Source organism: Cervus canadensis, chromosome 12, assembly GCF_019320065.1.
Source record: "Cervus canadensis isolate Bull #8, Minnesota chromosome 12, ASM1932006v1, whole genome shotgun sequence".
Taxonomy (NCBI): domain Eukaryota; kingdom Metazoa; phylum Chordata; class Mammalia; order Artiodactyla; family Cervidae; genus Cervus; species Cervus canadensis.
In genome coordinates, this window is record NC_057397.1 from 71,676,697 (window position 1) to 71,701,204 (window position 24,508).

At 37.8% G+C, this 24,508-nt stretch overlaps 1 protein-coding gene and 1 non-coding gene across 2 annotated transcripts in view; one reads left to right on the plus strand and one right to left on the minus strand.

Annotated features, from left to right (window-relative positions):
- The window catches only part of CNBD1 (cyclic nucleotide binding domain containing 1), a 385,369-nt gene extending 362,313 nt beyond the window's left edge, over positions 1 to 23,056 (minus strand). The window contains exons 1-2 of the mRNA XM_043483330.1: positions 22,969 to 23,056; positions 2,424 to 2,496 (exon numbers count right to left, since the gene is read on the minus strand). Coding sequence (XP_043339265.1) covers positions 2,424 to 2,496; positions 22,969 to 23,056 — 161 coding nt within the window. The remainder of the gene's footprint in view (positions 1 to 2,423; positions 2,497 to 22,968) is intronic.
- On the plus strand, positions 22,634 to 22,705 carry TRNAW-CCA. The gene has a single exon. It is a non-coding gene; the product is annotated as a tRNA-Trp (tRNA).
- Positions 23,057 to 24,508: the final 1,452 nt, after the last annotated feature.

Sequence of the window (24,508 nt, forward strand, 5' to 3'; positions counted from 1 at the left end):
AAGAAATCTCATGAAGGAAAAGCAACCTGAATGCCAAGTCTTCCTTAATTTGTTGTAGTTTATTTTCTCATTTTAAATACCTATTTTCATATCTAATTTTGTGAAGGTGACTGCAGCCATGAAATTAAGAGATGATTGCTCCTTGAAAGGAAAGCTATGACAAAACTAGACAGTGTATTAAAAAGCAGACATCACTTTGCTGACAAAGGTCTGTATAGTCAAAGCAATCATTTTTCCAGTAGTCACGTGCAGATGTGAGAGTTAAACCATAAAGACTGAACGCCAAAGAATTGATGCTTTCAAATTGTGGCATTGGAGAAGACTCTTGACAGTCCCTCCCTTGGAAAAGACTCTTGAGAGTCCCTCCTTTGGATCGCAAGGAGATCAAACCAATCAATCCTAAAGGAAATCAACCCTGGAAGGACTGCTGCAGAAGCTGAAGCTCCAATACTTTGGCCACCTGATGGGAAGAGCCACCTCACTGGAAAGACCCTCGTGCTGGGAAAGACTGAAGGCGGGAGGAGAACGGGGTGGCAAAGGATGAAATGGTGAGATAGCACCACCGAATCAGTGGACATGAATTTGAGCAGACTCTGGGAGATAGTGGAGGACAAAGGAGCCCACGTGCTGCAGTCCCTGGGGTCGCAGAGAGTCAGACACAACGGAGTGACTGAACAGCAACGGCAAAATGTTTTCTAAAAGAATGAGCCAAGACCTATACATAGCCCCCCTAAAACGTGCCCCTTTCCAGGCCCTTGGTGTTTGCAACAGGAAGCACCCAAGAAATTCAAGGGAGCTAGTGTGAAAGAGGGGGGCTTCCCTGATGACTCAGAGGTAAAGAATCTGCAGGAGAGGCCAGTTCAACCCCTGGCTTGGTAAGATTCCCTGGAGGAGGAAATGACAACCCACTCCAATATTGTTGCCTGAAACATCTTATGGTCAGAGGAGCCTAGTGGGCTACAGTACAAAAGGCCACAAAGAGTCAGACATGACTGAGAGACTGAGCAAACACAGACAGTGTCTAAGAGAAGGCACAGAAAATCTGAGACTAAATAGAGGGAAGCAGGGCAGGCCAACCGGACTGCACCTGGACCAGATGATTGTCTGATGAGGCAACCCTGCCTGGAAGGGATTCTCAATCCAGAAAGAGGAAGACTGGTAAAACTTTTGTAGAATGGATTCTTTGGCAGACCCAGATCTAGATGATTTAACCTCTCTTATTATGATTCCCCAAGGGTAAGGAGGTGGAATCTAGAAATAAATTTTAAAATAAAATATCTGGCCTAGAAAGCAAGAGGAAAATAAGGGTAAAGGAAGTGTTCTGCTCCAAAAACCTCACATAAAATCTTCTATGTGAAAAAATAAAGGGTAGGGGGAGAGCAGCATATAAATTCAACAGTCAAAAGCCTGGGTGAGCTTTTTAAAATAACAATAATAAAAATACTTATATAGCTCTTACCATGTACCAGATACTCTTTACATATACATTAGCTCATTTAATCATCCTAATAATTCTTTGAAATGGATATGACTATTATCTCCATTTTACTAATGAGAAAACTGAGGTAAAAAGAAATTATGTAACCAGTCCAAGGCCACACAGCTGGGAAGTGGCTGAGCCAGGATTAAAACCAGGCGACTTGCCTGACTCCAGAGTAAGTTTATTTAATTCTTTACCCTATGGCAAAAGATGCCACATGTGCAAAAGGGACAGGAAGGCATGGTAAAATGTAAGCTTTGGAAAAATTTTTTTAAAAAAAGCATAGCCTCCTCTCTTTCTCCAAGAAAGAAGGAGTAAAGAGGTCAATGAAGATGTAAATAATTTGAAGTGGTTAAGAGGATATGACTTAAGATGGGCAAGGGCCTCTCCTGGTGAAGAAAAGTAGGAGGATAGATAGACACTGATGGATAAGAAAGAAACTAGCTAGTTTTATAATTTCAAAAACCCAACTTGGGAAAAGGAGTTGACAAGAAAATAGATTTTTTAAAAATTGTATCTTCAAGTATCACATATCTTAGGTATCCTGAGGTTTAAACCAATATTCTATAGTTCTTTGGGTCGAATATATTTCAACCAGGCATCTCCTAGGCACCGCTAAAGTGCTTATTTCACTCAGGATCTGTGTTTTCAACCATTTGAAGCTTTTTTCTCTTATGACTGGCTTTTTGAGTACTAGAAAGGGTCCAGCTAGGGATGAGTTATGCGCGCTTCACGCTAAATTGTTTCCTTAAAATATGACATATATCATCTGCCCCTTCAGTCTGGAGAAATAACCTCCAGGTTTTCAGATATTTTTATCTGTGTGGTAAATCAGGTACCTCTGAGAATCAACAATGGTTTATTACTATACTTTATCCATGGAACAAACATATTCATATTCATTTGAGCGACAGGAAAAGGAAAGGAAGGCATGATAACCTACCTGGGTTGCATTCTTCTCAAGTGGCATAATGCATTCAACTGACCATAATCAATGATCCTAGATTTTTGCAAGTCTGCAAAATTAAAAAAATCAATTAAAAATGTAAGTAATTTTCTGTAACCTTGTTAACCAAATTTGCAAATAGAGTTTAATTGCAAACATTCATCATAGTAAAGGAATTCAGTGACTATGAAAATGAGGTATTACCAGTCTTTATTTGATACACAAGCAGAATTGCATAGGGTGATTAAAAAGAGGAAAGAATTTAATGTTTTTCATTTATGCCAGATTTAGTCTGGCATATATTATGTGTTTAATTCCAGTAAATGGAATGTTTATATCATGTCACTTCTCTGGAAGGAAGCCTTTCAGAATCTTTATCCTATGCCTTTCAAACATGAAGTGGTTCCAGAACTCCAGACATGAAAATTCAAAGAAGAGTTTTCTTGAGGTCTCCCTCTCCCTCTTGATCACCCTGTCTCTCTCTGAAATGCTAGTCATTTTTGTTCATTCCTATGCAGGGCCCCATCTTTGGCTAGCTCCTCATCAGAGCTCTACAGATCATCTTCCAGGGTCTGGATTCAGTTTGCAATTCCTTCTGAAGTTCAACTGTAAGCAAATCACACACACTCCCTTACAAGCAGAAAGATAGTAATCATAGCCAAGAAGCAAACTAATTGTCATTCCCCTTCAGTGCCAGAAAGAACTGACATCTTCCAAAGGAGATGAAAAGGAAGACAGAATATTGACGACAACCACCATTGCAAAGATGGGCACTCACATAACAGGTCCTCTCCATATTCTGGGAGAATGCATACTGTTGGGAATGTTGTAGAATGGAAGGCAGTAATAAATACCGAGGTGCACATTACTCCTTCCCTTGGTGAACAGGTGCTGAGAAAATCAGTGGCCTAATGCATTGCTAACCCTTTGTCGAAATGTATTTAATGACCGCATCTCAATAAATATATCCGCCTTGATGCCAGGTTACTGAATCATATAATTTCAAAAATGTTTTAAGCCTTTTGTGATCTAAAAATGGATCAATAACAGATAACCACTTTATAAATACAAATTGAGATTAGTAAAATTTAAACAAAAGCTGGCTGCTACCTACCACATAAATCATCACCATTTAATAAACTTGAAAATTCTAATTATATGTTTTAGGTATCTTCTTACTTAAATTACTCAGTTAAAACTTAAGGAAAAATTACCTAATTGCATTTTAGCATTATATGGAATTATTATTTTAAGCAAACCAAGTTATAATTAAATTATATCAAAATGCTTTTAGTATAGTAATAGTTCTATTATAGGATATTATATAAAATTTTATAGTAGATTTATATACATGGGTTAAGAAAAGACTTAACACTAAGTATTGATTTAGTCCATTTTCCTAACTGAATTTAAAAACAGGGTCAGAAATAGCCCTGGGGACTGGTGTGGACATAAAAGGCAGATGGTGCCATAGAGATTTGGGAAAAGGACAAGGTTTGAGAAATTCTGACTTTGAAAGGGACTTTGAAAAGGTAAATATATTCATCTTTCAGGTAAAGCAAAAATATAAAATCCATAGGACAGATATTATCAGACTATGAGTTGCCAGTAAAGACTAGAAAAACTGAAAGTTCGCCTTGCCTGAGGAAGGCTGCAGCGTCTGCAGGGACAGTTTTGCACAGGGCTGGCACAGCCAAGAGAGCTCGAAAATCTAGAGGCTAGATAGCATGCCCGGCCTAGAAGCGCACTTTACAGTCACCAAAAAGGCTCCACTGATCCTCATTTCCAAGAGGTTTTAGTCACAAAGGTTTTACATTAAGGCCACTGAACAACATATGGGTGGCTAAGTCACTAAGTCGTGTCCTACTGTTGTGACCCCATGAACCGTAGCCCGCCAGGCTCCTCTGTCCATGGGATTCTCCAGGCAAGAACACTGGAGTGGATAGCCATTCCCTTCTCCAGGGTATCTTCCTGACCCAGGGATCGAACCCACGTCTCCTGCATTGCAGGCAGATTCTTTACTGACTGAGCTATGAGGGAAGCTTCATTTCCAAGAGGTATTTGTCACAAAAGTTTAACATAAAGGCCACTGAACAATCTATTAGATCTTATCTTTTAGGCAGTTTCATAAAAAAGGAAAAAAGCAAAAGACTTTACCATGAAATTATAAAGTTGAGCATTTCTGGTGATAAGATTTAATAGGAGGATAAGGCTTAAACAGTATAAAAAGGACTAAGCTTATATTATTTTCCAGTCTTTTTTCTCTTCATAAATATGTCTTATCTGGGCTTTAGGCAAAGGTAGAAGAGGCTTAACCTTATATTGGGGATAAAAATAAAGGATTTTGAGAAGAGTAAGTTTGAAAGGAGATTAGTGGCTGATATAAATGAATGGTTATAAAGAATTTTAAACTTGAAATTCATGCTGAAATTTAAAAAAATTATCTTTATGCATATCTTTACTATGTAGACGGTAACAGCAACCCAGTCCAGTATTCTTGCCTGGAAAATTCCATGTACGGAGGAACCTGGTGGGCTATAGTCCCTGGGGTTGCAGAGTCGGATACAATTGAGTGACTGAACATATCTTTAATTATATAAAAGTTTCACTGTATACTATTGAAATAGAAAAACTAGACTCACTCTGTCTTGTCCAACTCTGCTATCCCATGGACTGTAGCCCGCCAGGCTCCTTTGTCCATGGAATTCTCCAGGCAACAATACAAGAGTGGGTAGCCATTCCCTTCTGCAGTGTATTTCCTGACCCAGGGATTGAACCCATGTCTCCTGCATTGCCAGCAGATTTTTTTACCGTCTGAGTCACCAGGGAAGCTTATATATATATATATAAGCTTATATATATATATATAAGCCCACTATATATTATTGAAATAAAAGAAAAATCCAGTGCTTTATCTGAGTGGCACATTGATGATCTTTTGTTTTCATGTGTTAATGTTTCTTCAGGGGTAGATATATATTTTCATATTTGTGCAGTATGGTGAATTAAGTTTGTTTGTGATGGGTGTTATAAAGGTATGTTAAAATATAAAGATACCTTTTGTGAGTAATAAGACTAAATTCAACAATACATGAACCATGAACTTCCAGATGTTCAAGCTGGTTTTAGAAAAGGCAGAGGAACCAGAGATCAAATTGCCAACATCCGCTGGATCATTGATAAAGCAAGAGAGCTCCAGAAAAACATCCATTCCTGCTTTATTGACTATGCCACAGCCTTTGACTGTGTCGCTGCTGCTGCTAAGTCACTTCAGTTGTGTCCGGCTCTGTGTGACCCCATAGACAGCAGCCCACCAGGCTCCCCCGTCCCTGGGATTCTCCAGGCAAGAACACTGGAGTGGGTTGCCATTTCCTTCTCCAATGCGTGAAAGTAAAAAGTGAAAGTGAAGTCGCTCAGTCTTGTCCGACTCTTTTAGACCCCATGGACCGCAGCCTACCAGGCTCCTCCGTCCACGGGATTTTCCAGGCAAGAGTACTGGAGTGGGGTGCCATTTGACTGTGTGGATCACAATAAATACTGTGGAAAATTCTTAAAGAGATGGGAATACCAGACCACCTGACCTGCCTTTGAGAAATCTGTATGCAGGTCAGGAAGCAACAGTTAGAACTGGACATGGAACAACAGACTGCTTCCAAATAGGAAAAGGAGTAGGTCAAGGCTGCATACTGTCACCCTGCTTATTTAACTTGTATGCAGAGTACAGCGTGAGAAACACTGGGCTGGAGGAAGCACAAGCTGGAATCAAGATTGCCGGGAAAAATATCAATAACCTCAGATATGCAAATGGAACCACCCTTATGGCAGAAAGTGAAGAAGAACTAAAGAGCCTCTTGATGAAAGTGAAAGAGGAGAGTGAAAAAGTTGGCTTAAAACTCAGCATTCAGAAAACTAAAATCATGGCATCCAGTCCCATCACTTCATGGCAAATAGATGGGGAAACAGAGGCAGACTTTATTTGGGGGGGGGCTCTAAAATCACTGCAGATGGTGACTGCAGCCATGAAATTAAAAGATGCATACTCCTTAGAAGTAAAGTTGTGACCAACCTAGACAGCACATTAAAAAGCAGAGATATTACTTTGCCAACAAAGTTACATCTAGTCAAGGCTATGGTTTTTTCAGTAGCCATGCATGGATGTGAGAGTTGGACCCTCAAGAAGGCTGAGTGCCAAGAACTGATGCTTTTGAACTGTAGTGTTGAAGAAGACTCTTGAGAGTCCCTTGGACTGCAAGGAGATCCAACCAGTCCATCCTAAAGGAAATCAGTCCTGAATATTCATTGGAAGGACTGATGCTGAAGCTGAAACTCCAATACTTTGACCACCTGATGCAAAGAACTGACTCATTTGAAAAGACCCTGATGCTTGGGAAGATTGAAGGTGGGAGAAGAAGGGGATGACAGAGGATGAGATAGTTGGATGGCATCACCGACTAAATGGACATGAGTTTGAATAAACTCCAGGAGCTGGTGATGGACAGGGAGGCCTGGCGTGCTGCAGTCCATGGGGTCACAAAGTGTTGGACACGACTGAGCAACTGAACTGAACTGAAGACCATATTATTTTTCTCCAACAAGCTTTCCCTTAAAAATATAATAGATAAATAACCTTTGTATAAAGCAAAGAGGAAGCGGTAGAATAAGTGATGCCTTAACAGTATTGTAAATGCATAAGCACTATTTACTAGGAGACTGAACTCATCTGAGCAGCTCATGGGGCAAGATAAAGGAGATGGGCAGTAGAGCCAAAGAGAAAATGTGACAACACTATGCGAAAATGTCAGAGGACGCGTGCATGCCAAGTCACTTCAGTCGCATCTGACCCTTTGAGACACTATGGACCATAGCCTGCCAGGCTCCTCTGTCCGTCAGATTCTCCAGGCAAGAATACTGGAGTGGATTGCCATTGCCTTCTCCAGGGGATCTTCCCGACCCAGGGATCAAACCCGCATCGCTTGTATCTTCTGCCTTTGCAGGAGGGTTCTTTACCATTAGCACCACCTGGGAAGCCTACAAAACAGGCTGATTCAAAGTAATTAACTGTAGCAGACTCTAATGATGAATCCAGTGATAAGTAGAAATTTGCTTAATACAGTATTCAGAGTACAAATGATTAAGTAGCAGTAGTAACAGAAACATTATCAATAAACTTTCAGTAAGAATAGCAATTCTTATACTAATATGCAAGAGTGAATTCTAGCATAAGACTAAAGTACAGAACAAGGAGTAGGGTAGGAGAAAGGAAAATATCCACCAGAGACTATAAGTGTAACTAATTCCCTGTATATACTTAGATAGTTGATCTAGTTCTATGTTTCTATTAATAAATAAGCCTAAATTTGTGTAATAATAGAGAATAAACACAGGAGGAGAAGGGGACGACAGAGGACGAGATGGTTAGATAGCATCACCGACTCAATGGACAGAGGTTTGGGTAGACTCCGGGAGTTGGTGATGGACAGGGAGGCCTGGTGTGCTGCGGTTCATGGGATCGCAAAGAGTTGGACACGACTGAGCAACTGAACTTAACTGAACTGAAACACATCTACTGAGAGTGTTAACAGCCTGCGTAGGGAGGTCAGAGGTCCGCAAGTGGCAGGAGGGAATAAACTGCAAGTGGCAGATTTTTTTTTTTTCCTTCTCTACACAAAATTAAAGGAGGTTTCGTTTAATTCTGTGTTGTTATGGTGACACCCGGTTCCACCTGAACTTAACTTTATCCAAACCTTGAGCTAACCAATGCAGTTTTACTCATGGAAATGTCTTTTTAAGGTATGTTAATGAACTATGTATTTGCTTGGAAATCTGCCTTTCTTTAAGATTCTTGTCCATTGTTTTACGGCCTGGGATGTCTCACCTTGTGCCAAAGTTATTTCAAAATGCATGTTGTGGGAGAGGGGCTGGAGCAAATCTCTCAGCTTTGAGGAGTTTCCTTTCTCTAATTGGCAGCTTGCTAATAGGTATATAACTCCTCGCTAAAAACTAGCAAAGGAGCACCCTTTCTGTCTCCTTCTGATGTCTGTGTCAGAAGTTTTCACTATCTCTTTTATACTTTAACAAAACTTTGCTACACAAAAAGCTCTAAGTGATCAAGCCTCAGATTGAATTCGTTTCCTCTGGAGGCCATGAATGCGGGCATTGTTCATGGCTCATAGCAGCAACCTTTCACTATGTCAGTGGTTAATGGTGTGTTTATTCTTTTCCCTTCAACTAATTGTTGTTTTCCAAAATCCCAAAGTTAATTCTTCTTCAAATAACATTCAATAAACATAGGCACTTAAAAATTTTCAATTAAATAAACCATCAAAAGGCAAAGAAATAGTGCCCAAAGAAGGGCTTCTAAAAATAAAACTTGACATACCAACATGGACCATTATACAAGCGGGCCTGTGCTGTCCCTGCCTCTTGTCTGAGTAGTTAAGACGTTAAAATAAACACGTATTAACTGAAGAGGGAAAAACGAGGGGAATGTTATACAACAAATTATTGACACAGCTTCTGTTTATATGCTGATGAATGCAATCATCTACATCTTTATTGCCTCAACTCACATTCACTTTTCCACTCACTAAAAATTATCTTTCACCTTCATTATTTATTAAAAATTGTCTTTATTAAAAAGTATAGGAAATCCTGTAGTTTCTAGCCCAGAAACTTCTTTTCAGTCTTCACCGTACTAATCTGTTTGACATTTGACACTGGTGAGCCTGTGAGACCTCTGTGACACCGTGCCTTCCTTGCCTGCCTCTTCCTTACTAGCCTGCCCTACAAACTCCCATCTTCCTCCTCTGGGCATGCTGTCCACCAGTCCCTTCCCAGGGTCCCTGTCTTCTCCTCCCAGTTTAGACCGTCTCCTTGCAGGACCTTACCAGCACTCGCATCCCCACTGGTACACATACACTTCAGATCCTCACACCAAGCTCTAGCCCAGAGCTCTAAACTTTGCTCTACTGATATTCATGTGAATGTCATCCAGGAAAATCAAACTCAAGATAGCAAAAACTTCAGTGATAATTCCGCTCATGCTTCTTTCCCTGAAAAGCCTGATCCTCCTCCTGAATCCTCCACCTGGGTTAAGAAAATCCCGTTATTTTCCATAACTCCATCGCCAACCTTGGGATCCTATTCTTTTGTTTCCCTTTCAGGGCCAATGTGTTATGAAACCCATCAATTCTGCCTCTTTTGAAATGTATTCTAAAGTATCTTTCAAACATGTCTTCTCCAATCCTGATGGTGTAGCCGCCAAATAGGGCCGCTGGGAAGAAGTGCCACTCCCATGCAGGCAACACGTCAGAATCTTGTTTCAGACCCTCTTAGCGTCTCATTTGTACTATCGCAATAATCTCTCTAGTCTCCCTGACTCCAGTCTCTTCGCTTCCAACTCATCCTTCATGCTGGTATCACAGTACTTTCTAAAATTCCGATGGTAGGGACTTCCCTGGCAGTCCAGTGGTTAAGACTCCACACTTCCACTGGGTGTGGGTTTGATCCCTGGTGGGGGAACTAAGATCCCATACGCCACACAGAGTGACCACAAAAAAGAAAAGAAAAGAAACTTCCAATGGTGGTTACATAATTTTGTATGGAACACAATGCCTTCAATGATCATAAATTAACCTCATTGAACTTCATTAAACACCACCACCATATTCTTCTCCCTTGCCCCCCAGGTTTCAATAACACATTTTCTACATATTTTCTATCTACTCCATGAACATATTTAGTCTTTTCAATGTGATATTCTCTTTGGTTCTTTCTCAACTTAAAAAAAAAAACTTATCCATCATTTAGATCCACCCCAAAAGTTAACTTGTCTGTGACATTTAAACTTCTCATCACGAGGAAGAAGCAGTTTTACTAAACCTGAAAACAGTTGCAGTGGAGCAAGCATCATCCTTTGTTATGATTTTTTCAACTGTACTTAATGTTTATTTCAATTTATCGCTGTCCCCTAAAGGTAGGATCCATTCTTCACTCATATATGAAACACTAGAACTTATCACAATGCTTGAATTTAAATAAATATTGCTTCTTAAATTATAATGGATAAATAAGAACATTGTTCTATATGTCAGACAAGGGTCAGGAAAATAAACCAAGGAAAACCAATGAAGGCAGGAATAGCTGATGAATATGAAGTTTTGTTTAAAGAACATGGCAAAGAATACCCACCAAAAGCTAACAGGTGAACAAATGAAAGAACTCTGTCCCTTGTAGAGTATTGTACATGAATAATTTTACCTTCTTTTCTACATGAGATCGAAGATCATGGAAATGTCATTTTTGGCTTAAAAAGCTACTCACCATGGCAAAGAGCTCACTAACTAAAAAAGTGTACTAAGGAGGAAATGTTTCGATCTTCATTAAACTGAGGGTTAAGCACATTACCTTACTACGAACTTAGAAGAATATCAGCCAAATGATGTGATTTCAGTTCAGTTCAGTTCAATTCAGTCGCTCAGTCGTGTCTGACTCTTTGCGGCCCCATGAATTGCAGCACACCAGGCCTCCCTGTCCATCAGCAACTCCCAGAGTCTACCCAGACTCATGCCCATCAAGTCGGTGATGCCATCCAGCCATCTCATCCTCTGTCGTCCCCTTCTCTTCCTGCCCCCAATCCCTCCCAGCATCAGGGTCTTTTCCAATGAGTCAACTCTTCGCATGAGGTGGCCAAAGTATTCAATGAACCTTAAAAGAAGCAAGCATATGCATACTTCTCTTGTTTGAGGAAGCAAGCAGAGTTCTCCAGGGACAGGCTGTAGGGTCCTGGAGGATTCAACTGATGAACTCTTACCTGGAATGGGAAGTTCTTGAGACCGGACACGCTTTGAAGAACCCTAAGCCCATGATATACGTGAAATGTAGGGCCGAACAAGGATTCCACCTGTACTTATATTCTTTTTAAGAGTCAGGTTGTTGTAATGGTAAAATAGAGGGCAAATGTTAGGTGATAATCACAGAAGCAGCTGATCTTAGTCATTAAAGAGAAATAGAGAAATCTCTACCAAGAAACCTTGACAGAATTATGACACTTGAATTATGACAGCACTAATTAGAGACATACAATTTAGGGAAGAGTACAGAACAGAGTTGATGAGAAAATGTTCATAGTTAACATACTAGAAAATTCCATCAGTCTGCTATCCTAGTTCATTTATTTTTCTTGCAAGTAATCCAACTTCAAAAAAAAAATAACCATAATTCAATAATACTAATACCTAGGCACAACATACTCTAAGAGAAAGTGTGAAAAACACTTATCAAATGAAAAATACTATGCATTAGAAGATGTAGTAAACAGGAAGAAATTCCCACCACACACACACACACACATACACACATGAAATCTTGATGAAAGAAAAATGATCTATAAGGCATTAAATATGAATAAGACAATAGAAATAAATTACAAATGAACAGGTTATATTCAGGAAAGGAAAGAAAAATAATTATAACAAAATCCACATTAGAAATATCAAAAATGGCAATAGAGTATTAAGAAAATATAGTCATAGAACATAGAGGTTAACATAAATAGAGAAAAGAAAAGAAGAAAGTGATAAATGAAAATAGGAGACACTACATGCGAAAACTGTTCCTGAGGAAGGAAATAGTAACAATGGTAGGGTGGGAGTGGAGGGGGAATGCTCAAATATATAATAAAAGAACATTTTTCTCCTACAAAGACCTGAATCTGAAGAACTAAATACCACAGCCCAGAACGGGAAAGAGAAAGCATAGTTCATCATCTACAAAGAGACTAGATATTTTAGATGTACTAGGTTAGTAACTGAACGCTGTTTCAAAGGTAAACAATTATTTTAGCACCCAGCCAAAAGAGGAAGGGACTCCTATAAGAGTCAAAACTCAATTTGGCCTTAGCCTTCTCTGCAGCAAAATCCTGACAAACAGTAAGACAAATTTTTCCCTGACAAATGGGAAAAAATGTGACTCATGAGTTTTACTCTCCAATAAATAAAAAAGTAACAAATAAAAGCTTCAGAGAACATATTGGACCATGAGCTCTCTGAAAAATACAACTTGATAGACATACAACTAAGGCTTAAACGGTATGGACTGTACTAATCAAGGGGCTTCCCTGGTGGCATTAGTGGTAAAGAACCTGCCTGCCAATGCAAGAGAAGTAAGAGTTGTGAGTTCGATCCCTGGGTCAGGAAGATCCCCTGGAGGAGGGCATGGCAACCCACTCCAGTGTTCTTGCCTGGAGGATCCCGTGGACAGAGGAGCCTGGCGGGCTACAGTCCATAGGGTCACATAGAGTCGGACATGACTGAAGTGACTCAGCATGCACACATACTAACAAAGGGTAAGTAAATCCTTAAACCTTCACACAAATTTTAAATTGTCCATAGATTCTAGTGGAGACAGTGTAAATAATAATGAGTAACAAATTGGAAGTTCCAGCAAAGAAGCAGAAGTATAAAATATATTTGTATAAATTTCCTCACACAACAGATAGTAGTTACAGACTAAAGAATATTTAAAAATAATGAATGTTTACTAATAATATTTGAAGGTATGAATTTAGCCAAAGACTTATACATTAATATTCATTAGATATTAATAATCAAATTAAGATATGAAGAAAGTTTTCTCATTTTGTACTAGATTGTCAATATCCATTGTCTAAAGTTAGTGAATCAAGAAATATAGATTTAGATATGGAGCCTTACTATTAAATGTTTTCCAAATTAAATGGCATTAAAATGTATAAATCAAAAATCTCAGCTTTCATATTAACAAATTAACTATACCTCAATTTTAAAAATTGTTTTAAAAAAGCAAATTGGAAAGAAAAACTTGAGACAAAATAACTTCCGGAGTAAGTTCTTTTCCTTTTTAACCCAAAAATTAAGTGGAAATTGAGTCACTGGGGATATAACTATTTTACATAGTTAATGAGATATATTAATCATATGTCAAAGTTATTCTTAAAGAGCATATCAAAACTTAAATTATAAAATATCAAGAAAGTAAAAATAGTGAATGCTTTCATGCACCAATGGGATGTAATTAGTCTTTCTTTGGGAACCAGACACTCCCCTAAATATGTATATTACAATAAAGGAAAAAGAATTAAGCATTCTACTCAAGAAGTTAGAAAAAGAAAATTAAAATAATAAGAGAAATGGAAGAGAGAAAATAGAAAAGTAGAAATTAATATTATAATTTATAATTATAAAACAGAAAAAACTGCTGAAAAGTTAGCAATTTCAAGAACTGTTTCTTTAAAGGGAAAAAATAAACTACTGACTTATCTAAACAAGGAAAAAAGTCATAAGTACTCAATGTCAGAAAGATAACTGAGGTGTAATTAACTTGAAATATCATAAAGATAATGTATTTTTTTACAACTACATGCAAAATAATTAAAATTCTGATTTAAAAATGAGTGAGTTTTCAGGAAAATGTATATTCCTAAACTGACCCTAGAAGAGAGAGAAAACCTAAATAAATAATTTACCTTGAAAGAAGTAGAAAGTAATCTCACAGTTCAGTTTCTCTCTCTCTTACACACACACACACACACACACACACACGAATGTATCAAAGCAAGGTGTTATCACAGTGAATTCTATCAAATTTTTATAGGAGAAATAACTCCAATGTTAGTAAAATGTTTCAGAACACAGAAAAAAAAAAAAACCCTTCCAAATTTCTTTGATGAAGCAAGTAAAGCAATGATACCCAAATGTGATGGCAATGCGAAAATGAAAACCAGGTACTGATCTCATATATAAATAAAAATGAATAAGTTTATTAAGTCCAGAAGCATATTAACATAATCATACCCACAAAAATGTAAGATTATCATAGTAATTTGAAGAAATTTCAAGTTACAACGAAATAATTTACCACAAGTGAATATTTTAAAAATCAAAACTTCAACAGATACAGAAGTCGTCAATAAAATTCAATACTGATTTTTAAATAATTTAAGTTGAAAAAAGATTCTTGACTTGATGAATACATCAGACCAAAAGACAGCGTCATGTTTAATGTTGAAACACTAGAGGCAACAGCATAAATTGAAGAACAGGACACAAACATTCACTAGTGCAACACATGTCTGCAAGTACCAAGAAACACGATTTGATAAAAGAAATACGCAAGTTATAAAAATTCGGGAAAAAGAGACAGAAAAGATCACTTAACAGAGATCACCATAACAAATATGATGGTAATAATGAAAAGGTTTGAAAAACAGTAAGAAATGCTAAAATATAACACAGAGACAAGAAGTGAACAAATGCTGTTAGAAAAATGATTCCAATTTGAGGGTGGGGTGATTTGAGAGAATAGCATTGAAATATGTATGTTACCATAGGTAAAATTGGTGGCCAGATGCAAGTTCAATGGATGAAGCAGGTCACCCAAAGCCCGTGTACCGGGACAACCCTGTAAGGGTGGGGAGGGAAGTGGGGGTGATTCAGGTTGGGGGAACACATGTACACCTGTGGCTGATTCATGTTGACATACGGTAAAACCAAGACAATATTGTAATTATCTTCCAATTAAAATGAATACATTTTTTAAAAAGAGAAAAATGGTGCCAATAGACTTAATTAACACAAGGCTGCCACGAACTTTCATTTTGTAAAACATGCAATATCTACAACACATAATAAAACAAGGTATGCCTGTTAAAAGAAAAGAATGAAAAAAAGAGACAAAATTGTTTGATAATATTGTAATTATATAAGTAGGCAACAGAATTTCATAGACGGGAAATCCCTTAGGGTATCAATTTAAGTGGCTGATTATGAGTAACTCAATATTCAATAGCTTTTACTTTCCTCTGAACCAATGGGTCCCAAAACTGCTGAGAGAGTAGAGAAAGGTAGGCGTCAATTCCAGTGTAGGTGTGGGGTGATGATAGGGTGTCCCAATGCACAACACCAGGGTGGTGGGCATCCACACGTGGGGTGAGAGTATCAGAGGCCAAGAGGGGTAAGGAGAACAAAAGTGGGAAATGGGAGGGGTCAGGATGTGCCAGGGTTGTGTCAGACCTTAGTGGGGAGGAGGAGAAGGGCAGTGGTGATAAGAACGGGCCACATACAGGGGAACTGGTCAAAGGCGTTTGGATTCATAGAAGCACGGTTTCATACTTGAGAGAAGAGACTTATAAATATAGAAGGAGAGGAGCAAAATGACTAGAGAGTTGCAATACTAAGTTGCAACCACTTAGTGTAAACGAGGTGGTTCAATAGATATAAATTGATATGTAAGCAAAATAGAAACAGAAATATTGGGTTTTTTTATTAGAAATAAATTGATATGCAAGCAAAAATAACTGCAAAATCTAATTCCTTAGATCCGTCCACTGAAGGGGGCTGGGAGCAGTAACACTCTAACATCAACCAGAATACCCTGATCTTGATTTTTAAATCTAAGTCTGCATTAAAATGAACTAGGGCTCTTTGGGAAAATGGCTGGTCTGTGGGCTCAGGTAGGGAAAAGTACAAGATGAACCTGAAAAAAAATCTTATTGCTCTAGAAAGTAAAGGAATGCCTAACAACCTTGAGAGCACTCCCAGTGGCCAGATTGAACAATTAAACAATTTAAGCATCAAAACATATAATGACAGTGATTCATCAAAACACTTTGAATTAACTGTTGCTGTTATTTAGTCACTAAATCATGTCCCACTCTTCTGTGACACCACAGACTATAGCCTGCCAAACTCCTCTCTCCATGGGATTTCCCAGGCAAGAACACTGGAGTGGGCTGCCATTTCCTTCTCCAGGGCATCTTCCCGACCCAGGGATCAAACCCACGTCTCCTGCTTGGTAGGTGGATTCTTTACTGGTGAGCCACAGGGAAGCCCTTTTGATTAAATGAGGAAATCATAATTTTACAATGATTAATTGATTAAATATTTGAGAAGACATGGAATATTTATATACTTTCAAGATACTTTTGACAAAATACTTATTAATTTCAAAAAAGGAAAGAGTAAATTTACAGCAAAGCTCTCTGTGTATACTTAATCAACTGATTAAAGTGAAATTATGCCCCACCTGGTAAGACGGAAGGAGAACACAGAATCACTTCTGTGACATTCCTGCCAAAGATATCTGACTTGAATCTAGTCATAAGGAAATATCAGACAAATCAAACTGAATCATAACCTACTAATAATGGTTTGTAATCTCCCAGCATCAAGGGCATGAAATGCAAGGAAAACTTAGAAACCATTCTCGACTAAAGGAGATCAAAGAGACAAGACAATGAAATGCAATGTGAGATTTTAAATTGAATCCTTTACTTACAGAAGATTATAAGAACAATTGGTTGAATTTGAATGTGGTCCAAAGATTAGATTACAGTAATTTATCTGTGTTAAGTTCCTGGTTGCGATGAATGTACTGTGATTACATAATAAGAGAATGTCCTTGTTTTTAAGAAATACATACTAAAATATTTAAGGATGATGGAGTGTCAAATGGTTCTGGAAAAATATATTTCTTTATGTTGAATTTATAGCATTTCTGTACAATTGTGGCTTCAATTTTTTTTATTTTATCTTTTAATTCAATAGCTTCTTTGTATGACTTTTATAGTTAAAAAACATAATGAGAAAAAGATCTTTATAATAAAAAGGAAAAAATTAAATGCCCAGGAATAAGCTTTATTGAGTGTCGTAAATGGACACCTGCATAACTTGGAAGTAGAAAGGTTGAATAAAGATACCAGTTCCTGAGTTGAAAAACTCAATACCATAAAGATGTCTGTTCTCCTTAAGTTAATTTTAAATTTAGCATATTTTTTCCAGTTAAAATACCAAAATGTTTATTTGTTGAAGAAGCCCAGATAGCTCTAAAGTTCACAAGGGAAAGTAAAAACAGAATAGCCAGAAAAATGTCTTTTAAAAAAGAGTAATCAGTAAAGATTAATCTTACCAGGTATTGAAATATAAGGTTTCAAAATTATATGCATAATTTTGAATATGCAAATTTATGAATGCATAAATAGATGAGAGAAAACAAGAGATAAGTGTCAAAAGTAAATAATATACTCTAGATATAGATCCAGAATACATGTAAAAATTTAGTATTTAATAAAAACTGACATTTTAGATTAGTAGATAAGAATTACTCAACAAATGGTGTTAGAACAGTTGGTTGGTCACTTGGAAAAATATTATGTTGTAGCCTTACATCACTATGCTAAAGTAAATGTATTCAAAATGATTTTTAGATGCGCCAGATATTTAACAAGTTTAACACTGAAAAATAAAGCCATACAAACCCTAAGAGAAAGCATGGAGGAAATATGTTTAAATCTTGATGTGAAAAACGACATTCTAAGCAAGAATCAATAACAGAGGACAAAGCTACACAAACGTTCTAAAATCTTTGTCAGACACAAAAGTCATAAAGACAAAAGAAAAATGCAAACTGAGAAAAACATTTGTAAAGCACAAGCTGAAGGACTCATTTCTTTTATAAAGAAAGAGTTGTTTTAAATAAAAGGAAAAACAAACCTCAGTGAATGGGCAAGGGACATAAACAGCTATTCACATAAATACAAATTGCCAAAAATATATGAAAAGATTCTAAACCTCACTATTTAAGAAAAATAAGCTTAAAGAGCCATTAAAATTGTTTTCCATTAATTTATTGACAAACATTTGTTTTATATACATGATATCAGTAGAAATGCTGTAAAATAGAAGTTTACGTGTGCTGATGGTAGGACTACAAATTAGTACAGCCTCTTCTGAAGACAGTATCAGTAGTCATCAAAATTTAAAATGCACTCATCCTTTGGCCTTGCAGGTCTATTGAAGCACTTGCCTACCAACTTTAAAAGGTACATGAAAGATGTTTATTTGATTTTACCAGCAAAACTTGCTAGAAACAATTCCCACCGTATTAGTTAGGATCCAGTAGCCAGGAAACAGAAGCCTTATCAGTATTTTTAATGGAAAAAAAATAATACAAAGGACTGTAAGGTATTAAAGAGATGAAAAGACAAAAAAAGGAACATCACACACCATGCAGAAATCATCTACCACCAATATTTCTGCTGATGAAGCAAAGGAAAGAGGTTTAACTACGAAAACTTAGAAACTGGATCAATGGCCCCACAAAGCTGAAACATGGCCCCCTGAGGACAGGGCCTAAGCAGCTGGCACTGGATTTTTGAAGGGGGATGATGGGGCTATTCCTGAGAATATCAGGAAAACCGCAAATGGGATTAATTGCTGCTGCCGGAACAAACAGCCAGCCACTACCTGGGTGAAAAACACATTTCTGGCGAGATACTAACAAGGAGAAACAAACCAAAAACAGAAATCAGAAGAATAAACACTTTCCTTGACTTTCCTTCTGCCTTCCAATCCCCCTCTAACACTGCTATTGACAGAGTCTGATAGGCGGCCACCTGTCTTCTCGGGAAAAACTGGTTTGCAGAGTCCCAGCCCCAATTTCACAAAGCAGAATACAGAAGGGTGGCTTAGAAGATGAGACACAATAACTTAAACACCCCTTAGTAGCATTGTGGTGTATTCAAACACATATAAACATGAGTGAGTTTGGAAACTCCGAGAAAAAAATATTTTTTATGATACTTCTGAGGATAAGATCAGGAGTGTGGGTTGGGAGGAAGACTCACTCAACTGGTAATATTCTCTTGATTCTGTGTGCATCCTCAGTTATGTCTGATGCTTTGCAACCGCATGGACTGTAGCCTGCCAGGTTCCTCTGCCCATAGAATTTTCCAGGCAAGAATACTGGAGTGGGTTGCCATTTCCTACTCCAGGGGATCTTCCTCCCTCAGGGATAGAATCTTAGCCTCTTAGGTCTCCTGCATTAGCTGGTAGGTTCTTTACCACTAGCATGACCTGGCTTTGTGTCTGATGCACATACTATTTATGTAATGATTTGTAAAAAAGCACTGTTCACCAAAATTCCCACAAATTGAGATTTATTCATTCTTCTGTCAATTTACTAAACACTTGAATGCTAAGCATTAGACAAACAAATATTTCTCAGCATCAGGGTCTTTTCAAATGAGTCTGTTCTTCACATCTCCATATGTTGGAACAAGCAAAATGTACCCATTAATATCTTGTGAACCTGAAAGCCATTTGTTACCGGGAAAGCAAACAAACCAACTAAAGCACAGAAATTATCAGATAAACCAATACAAAATGCAAAGCACACTTTTGAAATTGTCCTTTCTCAGAAGGGTAAACCTAATAAGTATGAATAAAATAAAGGTATAACTTATTAACCCGAACAAAGGTAGCTAACTGGACCATACTAATTATAGGTGTGAAATGGTTTCCTCCAGCCAAATGCTAAAGAAGAGCTCTCTGTCTCCTTAAAAAAAAAAAAAAAAAATTTAAACATTTTTCTTCCTTTTGTCTCTTCAGAAAATCAACTGCTAATAATAACGGATCTAATGTGTCCCTAGATTAGATGCTATTTCACATAAGTGGTAAAACTACTGCAGGTTTAGTTAACTTGTAAGATTTTTAAAATAAAACTTATCCACCATAAAAAGTGGCATGACATTTTTGCTTTTGAGACCAATCATCTCTTTCCTGGGTTATGAAGAATCCAGAAATACAAGTCAAAGAAATTGTAGAAGGCTTAAAAGTTTCAAAGAAAATATTTGTAAGTGACTCAAGAAGCTTAACTACTCAAGTGTTTGTGAGTCTGAATTTCAGAGCCAAAGAGATAGGACTGGGGTGGGGTGGGGGGTGTTTAAATATGTGTGATATATTCTCTTCCTTAAATCAAGAGTGTTGAGCATCATTTAAGTGGTAAACTGTGTGAGGGATTTCAGGGTAGTGGGAGAGAAGGAAGCCCAAGTGCGGCTGACTTTGTTGCTGGTTTATGAGTAGAGGAAATTCACAACAAGGATGATGCTGTGAATGATCTCTACCACTTGACAACTAGGTGAACACTAGTATGACACCTAAGCCTCCCTGTCCCCAACTGTAAAATGTAACATGTGTTGGTTTTATGTTGCCACTGTAACAAATTACCACCAACCTACTGGCTTAAAGCAACACAACGTTGTTACCTTACAGTTCTCTAAGTCAGAAGTCTGAAACAGGTCTCACTAAGCTAAAACTATATTGTCAGCAGGACTGCATCCCTCCTACAAACTCTAGAGAAGAATCCATTTCTTTTCCAGCTTCTAGGGCCCACCCGAATTCCTTGGATAACTGACTCCTTCTATCTTCAAAGTCAGCAACAGCCAATCCAGCCTTTCTCATCCTGTATCTGCCGCACATGCTTCCCTCTTCCACTTATAAGGACTCCTCTGATTATGATGGGCCCACCAGATATTCCAGAACACTGTCCTGTCTCAAAGTCAGCTGATTAACAGCCTCAATTTCATCAGTAACCTTAAGTCCTTAAGGCCAAGTTACTTGCCAAGTAACATGGCATATTCATCATTCAAGGGATTAGGACGCAGACATCATTGAGGGTCGTTATTCTGCTTACCACAGAGCTCATGGGTTCTTGTAGAAAATAAATGAAATAACAACATAACATGCAAAACGTTTACACACTGCCTATAGAAAGCCCTCAATAAGTGTTATCCACATATGAAATTTATAGAGAAGGTAGACGTGACTCAGTAAACATAACCTAGCTAACCTGATCCTAAGTAAACCGGAATATATATAATGCCTAGACTTTCTTTAAGGTCCTTAACTGCACCTTCCTATATATATGTCTGTTGCATTTTGAGTAACTCCCTTTTGTATCTCCTTTATAATCCAGGTTCAGTCATACTTTGGGTTGAGAGCATCCTTGCATACATTTTCACGGGATCATTGTTTCAGCAGAGTTTAACAGGGGGAATTGCTGACTTGTCAGAGTTAGCACAAAGACACAGCTACTAAGCAAGCCGGACACGTATCTAAAGAGAAGTCGCACACAGAACATGAAGCAGGAAACTCTAAAGGGACAATCGGGAGCTCTGCGCCTTTCCATTACGTTCTATTCAGTTCTGAGATCTAAATTGCTGCTGATTTTTCATCTTTTAATCACTTCACACAAGTTAAGTGTCCTTGGGAGACGCTACAGAGGGTAGCACATGTCTCATCCCATTGATTCTAAATTAATTTGATCTTTTAACTCCCAGCTACTGTAGTTCCCAGGCTGCTAAAAAAAGAAACCATCCTAGAGTAACTTTTTTCTGTAGAGACTGCCATTTTTTTGACAAAATTACATTTGACATTTATTTTCACTAACATTGAAATATGATTTTGACTACATACATGAATTTTTGCACAATAATAATAAAAACATACAGAAGTAACTTACATAGGAGTAAATTTGATTTAACATAAGGACTTCATTTAATACTGTTCAAATGGTATCAAGCGCTGCCTGTGGCAACTTTTCACTGGTGACTATGTTCATTAATTTAATATATATATATATATACACATAAAAGTTAATTCTCAAAGGAAGATAAAAGAACGGATGGGTTAGCTTTTTCAAATCAATACTAGAAATTTTCCCAGTAGATATTAAAATCATAAGATAAATGCATTATTGAAGTTGAAAAGGTCACAATTACTGCTGGTATCTAAAATTTTTTTTTAAATCTCAGCAATCACTGGGACTATTACATATGATTAGTCAGTGTGTTGGTGATCAAATAATGGATCTATGAATTTGATGACTATGAAGAGAGGTCTTGAGAAAAGTATTCTGGTTTAGTCTGACTGTGTAGAATAAGAAAACACTGGAAATTATATAAACTTCAAAATGTTTAACTCAAAATTTATAATTCCTTTAATATTGTAAACCAAAGACTACAAAATTAAAATAAAATGGGAATAAATTTCAGAGCAAGAAAAAATGGGAGTTATGTCTTTTTTCCCTTGAAAATTTTAAATAGGAATTCTCCTAGTAAAAGTTATGCATTAATTAACTCACAAAGGACAGGCCGTAAAACTAACTCTTGGTAGGCACCTGGAGACTTGTCAGAAGCAAGAGGCTTGTTCACTGGTCAGACAAGTGACCTCTCTAAGCCTTCGGGGTTGTTTTTTTTTTTCGTTTTTAAACTATTTGCTATCTGAAGCTCTGAGAGTTCATAAAAACGCTCATTTTACTAAGTAAAGTACTGGACGCCTAGAGAATGAAAATGTTTTCGGAAGTACACAGCAGAATTGGCACATCTAGGGGCTTCCCTGGTGGCTCAGAGGTTAAAGCGTCTGCCTCCAATGCAGGAGACCCGGGTTCGATCCCTGGGTCGGGAAGACCCCCTGGAGAAGGAAATGGTAACCCATTCCAGTACTCTTGCCTGGAGAATCCCATAGACGGAGGAGCCTGGTGGTCTGCAGTCCACGGGTTCGCAGAGTCGGACACGACTGAGCGACTTCACTTTCATGTTCTTTCCATTCCACTATGCTGTCAGTAAGGCTCCCAGCGTGCCTACCAACCCTGGAAAGCCCCATTTGTCTTCTCTGGGGTAAGTGCCACTGAAAAAAGTGGCAGACCCTACAGGTTTTCCCCCACTCACTTGGAATACTGCGAAGTGGCGGAGGAGGCACGTTGCTTACAGCTATCATGTGAGACAGAATGGCTGCCGGAAGAGAAGACATAGACATCTTGATGGCTCAGAGGCAGCTGACCAGAGGCTTCTCAAGAGGTAAACGACTACTCCTCTCCTTGAGGCATCACAAAGCAGAACCCTAAAGGAATGCCCTGATAGGCAAAGTAACATGGAATCTTCAAGTTCTCAGTTCCATGTGTGCATACGTATTCCAAGGGTGAAACCCAGGCCAGGAAGAGCGACGTTTTAGTCCAGTGGGACGTATGAAGGAGGCTTTGTGAGCTATCCTGAGTAGTAAGCGTTGAAGTGGGGAGTCACGATGTACAGGCAGATGCAGCAGAACCCATAGCACTCATGAGTCTAGGCTAGCTAAAGGAAGAATGCATGCCACTGGTCTTGCACTGTCCTGAGCCTTTTTTTCAGGTTACTAAATGTCTGCATTAGTATTGGAAACCTTTTCTGTAACAGTAGCAACAGGATTATTTATACTGCTGCCCACCAGAAAACATACCTTCTAGTGATCAGACACCAGTATACACCATATTCTGCTAAGGTGTGATATATTTTTTTTCTTGGTTTCTATTAAGGCTCACTACAACAGCTAGGATTTAGAGTCTTAATGCATCTCTTACTTCTGCATATCATCTCTGAAGATCTTTAAAAATATTTTCTAGTGTCATAACTATAATGGGTCATAATCCAAAAGGGCTGTGACTGATTCCTGAGCATGATATACAGTTATAATTATTCATAGATCAACTTCATCTGGAAAACATTAATAGCCAGAATTGAAAACTTTAGTGCATTACAAAAGTAACATGTTTATCTAATAGTTCTTATCAAATTGCCACTCTACAATAGCTTTACTGTGCTATAACTTTTCAATCGAATCTATTTTCCTGTCTGCAGTTTTATAAACTCTGGACTCTGTAGACTCAAATTTGTTGAGGTTTATCATTACATTTAATCTTGTATTTTTTTCTACATTAGCCAACTACCTTCATCTGCATGACTCCCATTTCGCCATCCCAACTATAACCCCTTGGGAATTCCTATGCCGTCACTTCATTCGACAGACTCTCCAGATCCGTTCTCTTCCCAAACTTACATTTAAAACTCAAAGAACCAAGGACATCTTTATAAAAGTTCATCGTAAACTACTGAAGTTTTCATGGATTTTAAATAGATGGGGCTGTTATTAGAGGATTTTTTTTTCCTTTCACAAGTAGTTTTGAACAAAGAAAAGTTCTCTAAGGCCCTAAGTTCATACTGATCAATTTCCTTTCTGATTCCAATTTTGTAAGTTCTTATTTTTATTTATTTTCTAGTTCTTTCTCCCCCTCTTCTAAATTTTCTCCTTTATTCTTTTCTGTATTTTGTTTGTAAAAAACTGTGCACTGAAAGCAAAGGAACATCATAATAATTTCCCATCAAATTGGACCTTGCATTACAACTAATGCACGTACACAAGAATCTTAAGGGAAAAACAGCAAAACAGCAATTTTTA